We start from the raw sequence: 14683 nt of genomic DNA on the forward strand, positions 1-14683 counted from the left end.
AGATTTTTAGATTAAGTCTCTAGCACAGGAATTTTGAGGGACACAGTTAGCCCATAGCATCATAGAAGGCTAATTATTAAGTCCTAGGTTGTGTCAACTGAAGACTTCCCATAACATGACATGAAGGGCAGCAAAGCCCACCTCTGTTGCCAATGATGAGACTACACTCAAATGAGCTTACCTCTGACTCTCAAGAGAGTTGGCCACCAACAGGGTTGCCAAGTTGCTACTGCGCCATTCTGGAAACAGCCCCACCATTAGGAGCAGGACACACACACACACACACACACACACACACACACACACACACACACATACACACGACACTCTTTAGACCAGAGCAGAAAATGACAAGTTTATTTAGTATGCTACAGATAGGACAGTAAGAGAACAACTGTTGGCATAAGATGCTGGCTGCTTGTGCTGGGGGTGGGGTCTTCATTTTGGAGCTGCTATCATTCAACTGGATAGGGACAGGGTAAGCCATGATCACCCAGGGTCCTGCCCTGCATCCCTCACCATGCAAATGAGCACAAATCTGATTGGTCCATGTTCATTCCTAGACTGAGATGGCTTTACAGGAAGCAGAGGCATCTCTAAGGTGTGGATTGCAGTTAACGGTCATTACCCACCATTCTGCCAGAGGACGCTCAGTTTCCTGTCTTAGAGATCCTTTCTGTACCATGCTGGCTTTGAAGACCTGCTCCCTTTCTGGCCCCAGTCACATCCCTTCTTCCACACATAGCACATACGTGTTTCAGATACATCTTTGGGGTGTGTGTAGGGGGAGGCCTAATTTGTTTGTTGTTTTGCAAGACAGAGTCTGTCTGTGTTGCCCTGGCTGTTCTGGGAGTCACTCTGTAGACCAGGCTAGCACTGAACTCACAGAGATCCTCCTGCCTCGGCCTCCCTTAGCCTTTTTGCTTTCTTTTTTTCTTTCCTTCCCTCTTTCTTTCTTTTCTTTCTTTCCTTCCCTCTTTCTTCCTTCCTCCCTCTCTCTCTCCCTCCCTCCCTTCCTTCTTGCCTTCCTTCTTTCCTTCCTTCCTTCCTTTCTTGCTTTCTTTGACAGGATCTCATTAATTTACCCTGGCTGGCCTTGAACTAACCTTGTAGCCCAGTCAGGCCTTAAACTTACGTTCCTCCTGCCTCAACCTCCTTAATAGAGTGGATAACAGGCCTGTGCCACAAGGCCAATCCAAATATACACTTTTATAATCAACCTTATAACTTCCAATGTTGGGAGCATGTCCTTGGGGCACATTTCAAAGGTTAATCATTTTTTTAATTAAAAAAATCTTTTAATCAAATAAACTCATTACATTGAATATTCAAGCAAACCCTACCAATTCACAATGTAAATGGTCTCTTTAAAGGTTGAGTCACAGACTGGCAAAATGGCTCAGAGATTAAAGGCGCCTGGCTCCCAGCTTGACAACCTGTGATCCATCTCAGAACCCACATGGTGAAAGGAAAAACTGACTCCTACAAATTATCTTCTGACCAACACACACACATACACACATACAAAAAATTTTTTTTCAGTGATATCCAGGCCAAAAATCCAGCTGCAAACCCATTCATCAAACATGGAAATTTTTAGGAATTATTTGATGAATTATTCCCAAGGTTGGGTCCAGTAAGCTATCCCCGACACTCAGGATGCCAGAACCAGCTTCCCTGGGATCATATTCTACCTGAGGACCAAAATTACCATGAAGATCCTCTCTCCCTCCTCTGAGTATTAAGGTGAAGAGAAACCCACCTCCGCTGCACCTTCTGAAGTTTTCCTGGAACGGACTCAATTGGAGACGAGGCTTACAAATGTGTGGAAGTGGAAGAAAGGAAAGAAATCATATCATGTTGGAAGGTCACCAGAGCATGAGTGCCAGTGTAACGTGACTTAGAAACCTATAGACTCCTTTATTCCATTGGGGAAGGAGGAATGGGCGAAGTAGATGACTTTCCTTCAAACCCAATAGACCTATTAAATGCGCAGTGGCCCGGAACAAACTCTGACACCAGAACACACAGTGAGTTGTAAATGATTCTCTGTAGCATGGAAGTAGAGGCAGCCATGGGTGGCGAACAGACGTCTGTCCAGGTGTGGCAGCAGACTGCAGTCTTCCTGTGAAATGAGTTTAGGTAATAGAAACTCAGGGAAGGGACGAGAGTAATTGCTTCCTCTTCGGTGGGTGCAGACTTCAGGCAGATAAGAGAATTTCCCAGGAAGCCTCTGCTAGGACTTGAAGCAGGGCCATGAAGCTAGGCTGGGGAGAATGACACAAGGTCAGAGCGACCTTGACACTGGGCCTATTTGTAAAAGCTGGTTCATTTGCTTTAAATCAAATTACTCAGCATACCAAAGCAAAACAAACAACACAAAAACCCCACTATATTTCCAGCTTATCCTTCTCTTAGCCCTCAACACAACCCAGGGCAGTAGCAAAGACAGCCAGGGCAGGCCACAAACTCAGGGGAGACTGATCTCATCTGGTCCTTCCAGAGCCCAGGAGAGTCAACCCCCACTCCCACACCCATGCCTCTTCTTTCAAGCAGTTTTTCAGGCAGTTTGAATGCCCTCCTAAAATGTCACTGTGGTAGCAGAGGGTTGGGAAGGACACAGCTATCCAGGACCCTGGACTGCCCAGGCCTCTAGCTTGAGAAGACATCTTGAAGCAAATACAGAAGCCCCCCACTCCTCTGTGCCCTGCCCCTTAACCCGATTACCACTAAACACACAACCAACCCAAACTGGTCACAGCATCTTGAAAGAGTTTTGACTGTTAGGTCTGAACAAGTGGCTGCAGCTCAGTCATGTGACTGTGAGGGACATGAACTCAGCTCTGAACCTCTCAGGGCCAAAATAAACTATAGCCCTGCCTGTCCCATCCCTATTCTTCTCCTCTGGCTGGCAGGCGACAGTAAGGGTACCACCGTTCAGTCCTCACTGAGAGGAAGCCAGCAGGTGTTCATGAATCTTCTTCTCACAGCTCGTATCAGCGCCATCAGTTAATATTTCCACGTAGAAAATATTGCCAGAATTCAATCACTTACCTTCCACGGTTCGCTGCACTAGTCCAAGCCATGCCAGCTCCCACCTGGATCCCTGCAGTCCTGTCAATCACTCAGGGCCCAACCCACGGAAAATCCTCCTCACTGCACTGCTGTAGCCATCTTGAAATTTTAAACAATTTTGCAACAAGATGCCTCATATTTTCACTTTGCACAAGGCCCTGCAAACTGTGTGTGTGCCCCTGCCTGTGGTCTCCACTACCGCATCAGCCCCATGAGGACGGGGCCCGTGGTTTTTTTATATATGGATGAGCACAGAGTCCATTCAGGCTCTATATCCAGGCCTGACTCTACTGCAACCAGAACAAAGCTGGTGCTGCCTGTTACTGAATATTTAAGGTGAGCTTTGCTCGGGGGGCCTGAGAAGACTCTACCTTCACACCTCTTCTCAAGCCAGTACTGCTGTTGAGAATGAGACAGTCCATCATGAGTGCCCAAGCTTGTCCCTCTGGTCAGGTCAAGTCTCCACATTGCCGGGATGTCCACGCCTCCGTCAGTTATCATCTTTCTGGACATCTGGACCCGAGCATTCACCAGTCAGCTCTTTTTACTCCTCCAGGTGCTACCTGGGCAGAAGAGTTAGAGCAAACAACCCATTAATAATGCATGCATGCAGATTAACTTACAGCAAACCAACCATTAGCCATACAGAGGTGCTTGCTCCTTTCTGTAATGTGAAATACAGGGTGTCCTAACAGCTCTCCCGTGCCCCGCCAATGCCAGAAAATACAGCCAGTCCCTGACTTAAGGCATTTCACCTTGGGATCTGCAAACTCAACAGTGGTTTGAAAGCAATGCATGCTGGGCAGAGCCTCGTTTCACATTTCAAACTTGGGTCTGTTCCTAAGCCCTCAATATGTGAAGTGATTCTCTCATGGTGTGCAGCAGCAGCCGTCGGGGCTCCCAGTCAGCCTGCCAGCTGATGGGAGATGGCCAATACTCTGTGGTGTATGTGTCACTATGAGGTTTGCCCATCCCTGTAGGAAATGCCTGCTGCACTTATCGTATTTTCGTCATCCTGAGGTTCATCAGGATGCAACACACTGTAAGTTGAGGATTAGATTGTGTAGGCCCTTATTCTAGCTAGGATCATCCTGACTCCTGCCATGGGACCTCCAGGCCTCTCCAGGATCCAGGAAGCCACCAGGCTCACAGCAGAGACTCGGGGGTCTTCTGACCAGCATCTCTTCCAAGGACAATGCTGTGCCTTTATGGTCCTTAAGTGTTTCCGCTGCTGCTTCCCTAGCACCTGGCAGGGTGCCTGGCATCTAGTAGGCGCTTAATAAATATTTCTTGAGTGAATACATAAATTCATTTAATCATTCTGTGACTAAATGAGTTTTGAATGGGTATTGCCAGGCTCTTTACTATGCAAATCCAGGTGTTTAAGATTCTGCATTTTGATGAGCTGCAAATGGGCTGACAGGAATCCCTGCATTCAAGACTGCCTGTGTAATTTGCAGGTCCCAGTATAAAATGAAGACCCTGGGTTCCAGGCTCAAAATACAGACCCAAAAGATTTTCAACCAATACCACCCCCTCACCAGCCCCTCCATGGTCAGGTCTTGATTGTCATTGTTTGTTTTTAATTGTTGTTTAATGTTGCCCTCTGTTGGGCACAGGGATACCCTCAAAGTAAGTGAAACCTCACCCAAGGATCTGGGGCTTGCAGCTAAGTCTGATTCTCCCTGTATTCACTACCAGACCCTCATCAGAGAGGAAGGGTGACCTAGTTACTAGGCTGAGGCTGGAGAGGACCGACACTGCACCCCAGGAGGTCTGGGAAGAGGGCATTTTAAGAAGATGATGGCTGAAAGTGGGGCCCTGTGCTCCAAGCACCTAGATATAATTTACAATACACACTACTGGTAAAAATCGCTTAGACTTTCAAGATGTTGGCCGCCAAGTGCTGGGCCTCCCAAACACAGGTCCCTAAGTGGCTGGCACTGGTCTCACACCCCCATGGGATGTGGACTTTTCTCCAATTCTACACTGTCTGGTTCACAGACACCCCACAACCACAGCAGGCGAGTCCTGGGACTGGCTGGAGCATAGATGGAAACTTCTCTCCTTCTCTCCGCAGGGGCTGTGAGGGCCTCCAGTGTCTTTCCCATCCTCAGCGTCACGCTGTTGTTCTTTGGGGGGCTCTGCGTGGCCGCCAGCGAGTTCCACCGCAGCAGGCATAGCGTCATCCTCAGCGCGGGCATCTTCTTCGTCTCTGCAGGTGAGCATCTTGCCTAGACCTTGAGCTCTCCCCAGAAAACAAACCAGAGCGAGAGCCACACCAACAGTGACCATTCAGCTTGTGTACAGCTGAGGATTCCATTACACACTTAAGAGACCCAAACTCTAGCCAAGGCCCGCACAGAGGAAACACACGGAGGGGGCAGGATGTGTGGGTCTATTGAGACAAAGGGACAGAGAGACAGACTCACCGAATGGCAGTCAAGCATGGTGGTGCATGCCTAGAAAACCAACACCGTGGATGCTGAGTCACTAATTCCAGTCAGTCTGGGTTACATCGTGAAACTGCAACGAGAGAGAAGGAGGGAAGAGGGGAAGAAGGAGAGGCAAGAGAAGAAAAGACAAAGAGAGAGAAAGGGGAAGAGGGAGAGAGGAGCTAGAGGGGAGGAGAAGGGTTGAGAAGAGCTTGGAGATGTGTAGCAGGAATCTTAAAAGTTCTTATTAATAAAATCAAACCCAAGGCCAGTTATTGGGGTGAACACTGGAAGGTCAGAGAGACAGAACAAGCCACAGCTATCTCACCTTACCAGTTCCTCAGCTGGTCCTGTTTCCTCAGACTGGAAACCTCTGAGTCCTCATCCAGAATGAATCCCAGCTGAACTGTGCTGCTTCAAAGCCTGAAAGCTTAACCAGCCGAATGCTTAACCAGCCAAATGCTTCTAGTTTCTGGTCCTCACGCCTTATATACCTTTCTGCTTTCTACCATCACTCCCTAGGATTAAAGGCTTGCTTCCTGGGATTAAAGGAGTGAGTCACCATGCCTGGCTGTTTCCAATGTGTCCTTGAACTCACAGAGATCCCAGATGGATTTCTGCCTCTGGAATACTAGGATTAAAGGCGTCTGCTATCACTGCCTAACTAGTGGCTTTTCTGTTCTCTGACCCCAGATAAGTTTATTAAGGTACACAATATTTTGGGGAACACAATACCACCACAGAGACGCCTACTTGCCGGTCAACTGCTGCTCACAACCTTTCAAGCATTCAAGTCCCCATATCCTCCCAAGCATCCCTGGATGGAACCCCTCAGGGAAGACCTGCCATCCATCTACAGCAGCTCTGAGTAGCAGGAAGTGCAGGATGACCAGGAGACAAGGGACTCCCTTCCCAAACGTGTCCAAGTTCTCTACCTTCTCTCACCCACCACCTCCCCTCCCCATCTTCCTCTCCTTCTTCTGGGATTCCACACTTCCTTTGCCCTCTCTTCCCAACACTTCCCGCTCCAGGCAGGTCAATGCCAACTGGAGGGAAGGCTTTATAGAAAAGCAGAGAACATGCAAGCTTATTCATTATTCATCATCTCTCCCGTTGCTGTGACCGAGTGCCCGACAAAAGCTGCCTAGAGGAGAAAAGGTTTCTTCAGGTTTACAGTGTGAGGTACAGTCTGTCACTGTGAGGAAAGCATGGCAGCAGGAACGTGAGACTGCTGGTCACACTGTGCCCACATTCAGGAAGCAGGGAGTGATGAGCTGGTACTTGGCTTGCTGTCTTCCTTTTATTCAATCCAGGCCCCCAGACCATGGGATATCCGTTTTTAGGGTGGGTCTTTGTAAACAGAGGCGAGCTTTCTGTCAGTATGCCTGATTATACCTGGTGGTCGCTTCCCAAATTATTACACAGAGGCTTATATTAATTATAAATGTTTGACCAATTGCTCAGGCTTGCTACTAGCTAACTTAAATTAGCCTATACTTCTTATCTATACTTTGCCACAAGGCTTGGTACCTTTTCTCAGTACGGCATGCCCATCTTGATCTCTCTGTATCTGCTGGTGACTCTTGACTCCACTCTTCTTCTCCTTCATCTTCAGTTTGAATGTACCACCTAACCTTATTCTGCCTCACCATTGGCCAAACAGCATTTTTAATCAACCAATGAGAGCAACACATATTCACAGCATACAGAAGGACCATTCCACTGTAGGTCTTCCCACCTTAATTAATACAGCCTAGAAAAAGTCCCTTGCAGATACACTCAGGTGTGCTTCTTAGATACACTGTCAAGTTGACAGTTACTATTAACCACCCTGGCATGGGTAGAGGAAGATGGCTTTGGTGGTGACCTTCAACCCTGCAGTACAGTGGTCCTCTCTTACACACAAGAAATACCTTCCAAGAACCCTAGTGGATGCTAAAACCAAAGACTAGTATCAAATCCTATAATACTATACTTACTCTGTAAAATATACATATGAAAGTGTAACTTACACATTGAGATATAGTAAGAACTTAATAAATAATAAAATAGAAGAATCAAAATAAACTATAACAAGGTTATTTAGTATTAACATGAATTACTTCTTTCTGGAATTTCCTTGCACTATTTCCAGACCAAACATGACTGTAGATAAGCGACACTTTGAAATTTGTGTGGCCTTGGGAACTCTCACCAACATCCTGGTAACTTGGCTTTTGTCACCTCCAACATGGCAAACAGCAATGGCTCCCATTTCGCAGAGCTGGTGCAAGGGCACAGGGTGTGCACGTTTACAGTGTTATTTTCTACTATTGGAAAAGCAGCAAGAACACATTGTCAAGCATGGAGCCCAGCATCCTGGTCCCCTATCATACCTTGCAGTGTTCTTCCCCACCCCACCCCCAACTGTTTCTCCTTCTACAGAATGAGTTAGAGAGACCGACAGCACCTCACTCTAACCCTCAGAGAACCCATTCAAATTACAGACCAGGGAGAAAGTAGTGTCCTTGCCCTGGGGAGATGAGGTCAGCTGGAGGTAGCTATGGCTTCTGACCATGTTCTGTGGTGACAGATGTTAACTGGAAAACCCAGAGGCTTAACTGGCTTCTAGGAATGTTCCTCCCACTGGTAGCCCTGTCCTGGCTCTGGCTGACCTCAACCAGGAGAATCTGCACCGCTGTTGTGTTGACGTGACAGTTTCCAAAGAACGAGATAAGATCATTATTTTGTTCCTCCAGGGGATTGCTGAGAAAGAGTGTCATCAGCTACTTGCTTTTCACCTGAGTATTGTAAGGGATGACAGATAAGTCAGATGCAGGGGACCATGAGAGCCCTGAGGGGATACTTGTCTCGGATTAGACCTCTCCACTCGTCTTCCTCTGGAGTCCCATGAGCCTCAAATTCTCCACCTATAAAATAATAGTTTTGGAAGACCTGCTCCTCCAGGTCCTTTATGGTTTATGGTTTTATTACAACCTTTTATTGAGCACTTACTGTGTCCTGGGCCTGATAAAAAGGTCCAAACGTATGAGCTCTGAAGTCAGGCTGCCCAGTGCTAATCTTCCCTCTTTCATATTCTAGTCGGATAGCATCAGGCAAGTCACTAAGCTGCTCCGTGTCTCAGTCTCCCCACCTAAAAGTTGAGGAAATAATGATCTTTCCTCTGGAGGCTGATTAGATGAACTGGTACACATAACTGAGCCTAGAACCATGGCTAGCACAGTGTGGCTCAACACAAAGCAACTGTAATGTGTTTTGTGGGTTTGATGTATGTATCAACTCCATTCATTCATTCATTTATTCATTCATTCAACAAACATACCCTGTGTTCTTGCTTTGAGTCAAGCTCTGGGCTAGAAGCTGGAGCAAGAGCAATATGCAAGTGTCTAGTCCCTGTTCTCAAGAAGCTTACAGTTTGATTGCAAAGCTTTTTGTCTGTACCTCATTACTGAAATCTCAGCCCACCATGGCTAAGAGTCCTGGGTTCAAATTCTGATTTTACCATTTCCTAGTTTATGTTGACATGGAAATTTACTAATTAGTGTTGTTTCCCTATCTATTAAAGGGAATCCTCTATTTCAAAGCAGACATGTTGCAATGATTCATTAAACCAATGAAGGAAAGAGTCTGCGTAGCAAGGGGCATGTAGCTAACTAAGTAGTACTACACTTGCCTAGCATGTTTGAAGCCCTGTTACCATCACCATTAAGTTAATAAACCAAGTCACTAAAGATTCTGTCCAGTGTCCGGCTCATAATAAATGTCCTGTGAATGATTAACAACTCACTCCTGCCTCTTTAAGCTAGTTTGACATTTGAGCATCTCTGTGAACTTTCCTACACTGCCCCCAGCAAAGCCCTCTTTTCTAGGACTTTCTAAACTTTGTCACCCATATTTCCCTCTGTCACAGGGGAGAAAGAGAACATGGCCCTGGGCACTCAGGGTATCAGTCGAAGCATCAGTGAGCTGAAATGCCTTTGAAGCCAGTTTCCCATTTCACTGAAAAATTCATACGAATTCTGCTTTCTCCTCCTTATATCCGTGTTCATTTTAATATAAAAGAATGTGTCTTCCACTAATCATCCAGGCAAGTTGACACTGGGGGAAGAGAAGCCGTTTTTCATCCTGCGGTGGTCCTTGCAGCCTGACAGAGCCAAATCTGTCATCTCCCATATCAGAGGTAGCAGGTCAGAACTTGCTGACTACCTGAGAGAGCCTGTGCCAGGAAAGGCCAGAAGAAAACACAGGGCAGAGGCAAAACTTGACCCTTCCTTGCTAGGGGCAAGTCCTAGATGAACTGTGACCAGAGTCATATGCAAAATATTTGTAAGTGCTCACACCTGTGCACCAGCCAATCAGAATGGTAGAACTGAAGCAACTCTGCTAGGCAAAGCTTTATGTTATATTTTAAGGTTTATTTTTATTTGTGTATATGCATTGAGGGTGGGGGGTGCCTGCAGAGCCCAGAAGAGGAGGTGGGGTCCCCTAGAGCTGGACTTACAGGCAGTTATAAGCCACCAGAAATGGGTGCTAGGAACTGAACTCAGATCCTCTGGAAGAGCAGCAAGCTCTCTGCAGCATCTAGACAGAACTTCCAATAACCCTGTAGTTGTATAATGTTGGGGATATCTTGAGAAGGACAGGGCATTCATCGACAAACCCCCCCCCAAAAAAAAAGACTTGTTAAGTGACCATCCTTCTTCCTCCAGAGGATCAGTAACCTCCCAACTACAGCTCCACACTGTCTGTGTCCACCGGCATCGCATCAGCATTTCCAATTCCATAGATCTGACATGCCCTACTCGCTAGCTGGTCCTCCCTGGTGCTACCAGCCTCACCAGCAGCCAAGCTATGCCCTTGCAAGTCCTTCTCTTGTTCCCTCCCTCACACTTCATAGTCCACAGCCTCGAGTCTCCTGTCAGTTGTCAGGATCCCGCTCAAATGCCACCTGGTCTTCAAAGCAAGGCACTTGTCTCTCTTTGCTCCTGAGTCACCTCATATGCATCCCTGATAGGGTCCTTGCTGTATTATACTCTAATTGCATTTACATGTCAGTCTCTCCAGCTACCGGTGAGAAATTCAAGGTCAAGGACCTGTAGCTTGTTCATCTTGCCATCCTTGTGAGTTAGTGTCACGATTAAGTGGTGATGGAATGGGTTATTTCAAGGGGGAAATGGATGCATTTCTCGGTTCTACAGTACTTGCTATGAATAGACAATGTCTTCTTTAACTGACAGTGTCCAGGACTGAGCACTAGAATTCATCATTTCCCAACAGACAACCCTTGCAGGAAGAGCTCCGCTGTGGAATTTCCTGGCCATAACCCATTGCCTCCTCTCCCTGTTACCTCTGCATGTTCTATCGGTATTCCAAAACTAAAAATGGCCGCTGCCTCCGAGGCTTTATAAAATCCGTGTTTTCTTTCCCCTTTCTCTCAGGGCTAAGCAACATCATCGGCATCATAGTTTATATATCGGCCAATGCTGGAGACCCCGGGCAGAGGGACTCTAAGAAGAGCTACTCCTATGGCTGGTCCTTCTATTTTGGAGCCTTCTCTTTCATCATCGCGGAAATCGTGGGTGTGGTCGCTGTGCACATCTACATTGAGAAACATCAGCAGCTGCGTGCCAGATCCCATTCGGAGCTCCTGAAGAAGTCCACATTTGCCCGCCTGCCACCCTACAGGTACAGATTCCGAAGACGGTCAAGTTCTCGCTCCACTGAGCCTAGATCCCGAGACCTGTCTCCCATCAGCAAAGGCTTCCACACCATCCCTTCCACTGACATCTCCATGTTCACCCTCTCCCGGGACCCCTCTAAGCTTACCATGGGGACCCTCCTCAACTCTGACCGGGACCATGCTTTTCTACAGTTCCACAATTCCACACCCAAAGAGTTCAAAGAGTCGCTGCATAACAACCCAGCCAACAGACGTACGACGCCTGTCTGAGCTGACCTCTGACCTCTGCCCCGCCGCCGCCCAGCACAGCCTTGGGGGAAGTGTACACAGATGTCTCTAAGGTTGCATGGCATGGTCCTCGTGATGGTATCACTTCTTACAAAGAACGAAACCAAATGGACTCAACTCCCTCCCACATTGGTCCCTTATCCCCCAGACCTTAACCCATCCACTTCCTCTAACTTTTCTCGCTGGTCCCTTAATGTTATCCCTCTCTGTGTATCTGTGCCAGGTGTTTTCTTCCTTCCTTCCTTTCTTTCTCTTTTTTTTTTTCCTTCTTTGCTGGAAGGATCACAACATTCTTCCCTCCTCGGGAAAGGACTTGACTAAAAGTCGAAGGTGCGGTCGTAGCAGTGGGGGGATTTCCAAAGCCCCATCAGTTGTATGCCTAGCTGTCCCCATTGTCCACCCACACAAACTCTCGGGAAACCCACCACACAGGTGGCCCTGATAGAGGCATTCACCTTTAAGTGTTAGAAAAACATGACCAGAAATCAAAGATGTCAGTGCCCTGAAGCAGTTAATGTAATAAGCACTCGTGTTATTAAAGGTTTTTGCCTTGTAACCAACGGAGCTGGGGGTATTTTGTCTTGTTTTGTTTTCTGGGTATTTCCTATACAAATTTGCTCTTCTGGCCACCAGCAATGCTCATGTCTCTCTCAGAAACCACACTTTTCTTATCCTCTCTCTAGTCATCAGGAAGGGTTCTCCCATTTCACTGAGGCCAGTGAGATCTTCTCTGTAGCCTTTTTTCCCCCTGCCACTCATTCCCTGGAGGCTCCTCAGAAGAGAGCAAATGCTGGCCATTCAAGATCTAACTCTGACCTTCAAACCTAGTCTCCTCATCTGAAGGAGAATTGTGAAGCTCAAATAACATTTGTATGTGTAATCATTAGTGACTTACGAAGAATGCATGTATGCATTTGTGCATCATTTTGAGACTGGGCCTCATGTAGCCCAAGCATGCTTCAAATTTGCTGTGCAACTGAGGATGACTTTGAACTTCCTAACCTTCTTGCCTCCACTTCTGAGACTCTCAGAACTGCAGTTCTGAGATTACAGGCACACACTACCACACCCAGTTTATGTGGTGCTGAGGATGCTATCAAAAACCCCAGCCTAGGAACTTGATAGATAGATAGATAGATAGATAGATAGATAGATAGATAGATAGATAGATAGATTTTTTTTATTTTATACGTAGATTCCAGGTAGGGTGAGAATTGTATTAGTGGTCAGTTTATACTGCCATAACAAAGTACTTTGGACTAGGTAGCTTAAAAAGCAGGCATTTATTTCCTCATAGCTCTAGATCAGTGGTTCTCAACTTTGTGGGTTGCAACCCCTTGGGGGTTCAATGACCTTTTTCACAGGGGCTAAGACCATCCTGCAGACCATATCAGATATTTGCATTATGATCCATAACAGTGGCAAAATTACAGTTATGAAGTAGCAACAAAAATAATGTTATGGTTGGGGGTCACCACAGCATGAAGAACTGTATTAAAGCGTCACAGCATTAGGAAGGCTGAGAACCACTGCCCTAGCAGCTGAGATATCCAAGGTCAAGATGCCTGTGTATTTGGCTCCAGGCAAGAACCTCCACCCTACCTTGCAGACAGCTACCTCCTTGTTGTGTCCTCATGCAGCAGGGGGGAAACATATCTTCTATTCTTATGAACTACTAATGTCATCATGGGGTGGTAGGGCATTCTCACAACCTCACTAACTCTAAGGTGCTTCCCAAGGTTTCACTCTCATATACCATCACACTGGGATTTAAGGCTTCAACATATGAATTGGAAGGGGCCCTGGCATACCACACTGTCCCTAGGCAACATTATAAAAGCCGATGGAAGTGATTCTACATGAAGGGAGGGAAGAGTGTCCTTATGTTGACTCTGGGAAGCTGGCTTAAGAGAAGACAGTGGGAGCACAGCTAAATGACTACTTAATTCTTTAAAGCATGAATGTCATGTCCCCTCTACCAATAATAAGGTGTCATGGAGTATTTTTGGCACATATCCAGGCCTTCACAATTCTACAGAACTTACTCACCTAGAATTCAGCCCCAGCAGGAGCCAAGGTCACTGTCCTAAGTGCTCACACGTCCCAGCCCAGTCATCCAGGGTCATATATATGTTGAAAAAAGTTGATCCTCCCAGGAGCCACATTAAGATGATATTGCTAATACTACCATGGAGCATCAAGCAAAGCAAGAGAGGGTGTGTGACTTGCCAAGATTCAGTCCTATGGTGTGATGAAAAGTCCCCGCTGACTCTGTGACTTTCATTATGAGTGCACACTATGAGGGGGATGGGATGGGGAAATGGCTTAGCGGGTAAACGCGCTGCCGCCCAGCCTGCCAACCAGAGTTCGGTCCCAGGACCCACTCGGTAAAAGGAGAGCACAGCTGTGCAAGCTGCTCACTGACCTCACATGCACGTGCACCCCCCACCCCCAGTAAATAAACACGTGTTTAAAATAGTGCACACTGGGAACAATGTGTTTTGTTTCACGCTCAGCAGCTGTTGTATGCAGCTGACACACACCTCCAATTGTCTTTTTAATCATCAAAATAACCTCATGTTCTAGAAACCACTCTCTCCATTTGAGTAGATGAGGAAATAGGGTATGTAAGGTATCTTAGGCACTACTAAGCAGAGTCACATCTGCATCCAGCCTCTGCTTCCTACATGAAGCAGGAGTCCCCTACTCTACCAGCATTTTCTAAACCTCAGCCATCTGAGCACTAGTTTTAGGAGATGGTTCCTATCCCCATAACACATCAACAATTACACACCTAAGTTTTTTTTTTCTTTAAATAGACTCGGTTTTTCTTTCCATAAACAGATTTTTTTGGAGGCAGTTCTATATGGTTTATCTACTAGAAAGAGGAAAATGGAATTAATTCAAATAAGCAAATGGTAACAGATAAAAATAAAATAGTGATGCTGCCTTCTAGCTGTTGCTGGCCTTGCAGCTACCCTTCATCAAAAGCATACCGCCAAAGTGTCGGGAGTGGTAAGGAGAATCTAGCTCAGGAAGCTGCCTCTTCCCTTGGCTTAATCAGCAGGAACAGGAAAGAGAAAGAGAAGTGGGTCTCACTTAGCGATGCAATGCTGTGACCTCCCTCCACAAACCGGCTGTGGACAGATCCTTGGGAAGAAAGGATCTGGTGACTGGGTGGCATACACTGTGAGGAGGTAACAAC

At 46.7% G+C, this 14683-nt stretch overlaps 1 protein-coding gene across 1 annotated transcript in view; it reads left to right on the forward strand.

The window, feature by feature from the left end:
- Positions 1 to 12036, forward strand: part of Cacng3 (calcium voltage-gated channel auxiliary subunit gamma 3) — a 96976-nt gene extending 84940 nt beyond the window's left edge. Inside the window, exons 3-4 of the mRNA XM_006980351.4 lie at positions 5156 to 5296; positions 10949 to 12036. Of these exons, the coding sequence (XP_006980413.1) occupies positions 5156 to 5296; positions 10949 to 11460 (653 nt within the window). The 3' untranslated portion in view covers positions 11461 to 12036. The remainder of the gene's footprint in view (positions 1 to 5155; positions 5297 to 10948) is intronic.
- Positions 12037 to 14683: the final 2647 nt, after the last annotated feature.

This window comes from Peromyscus maniculatus, chromosome 1, assembly GCF_049852395.1.
Source record: "Peromyscus maniculatus bairdii isolate BWxNUB_F1_BW_parent chromosome 1, HU_Pman_BW_mat_3.1, whole genome shotgun sequence".
NCBI lineage: Eukaryota > Metazoa > Chordata > Mammalia > Rodentia > Cricetidae > Peromyscus > Peromyscus maniculatus.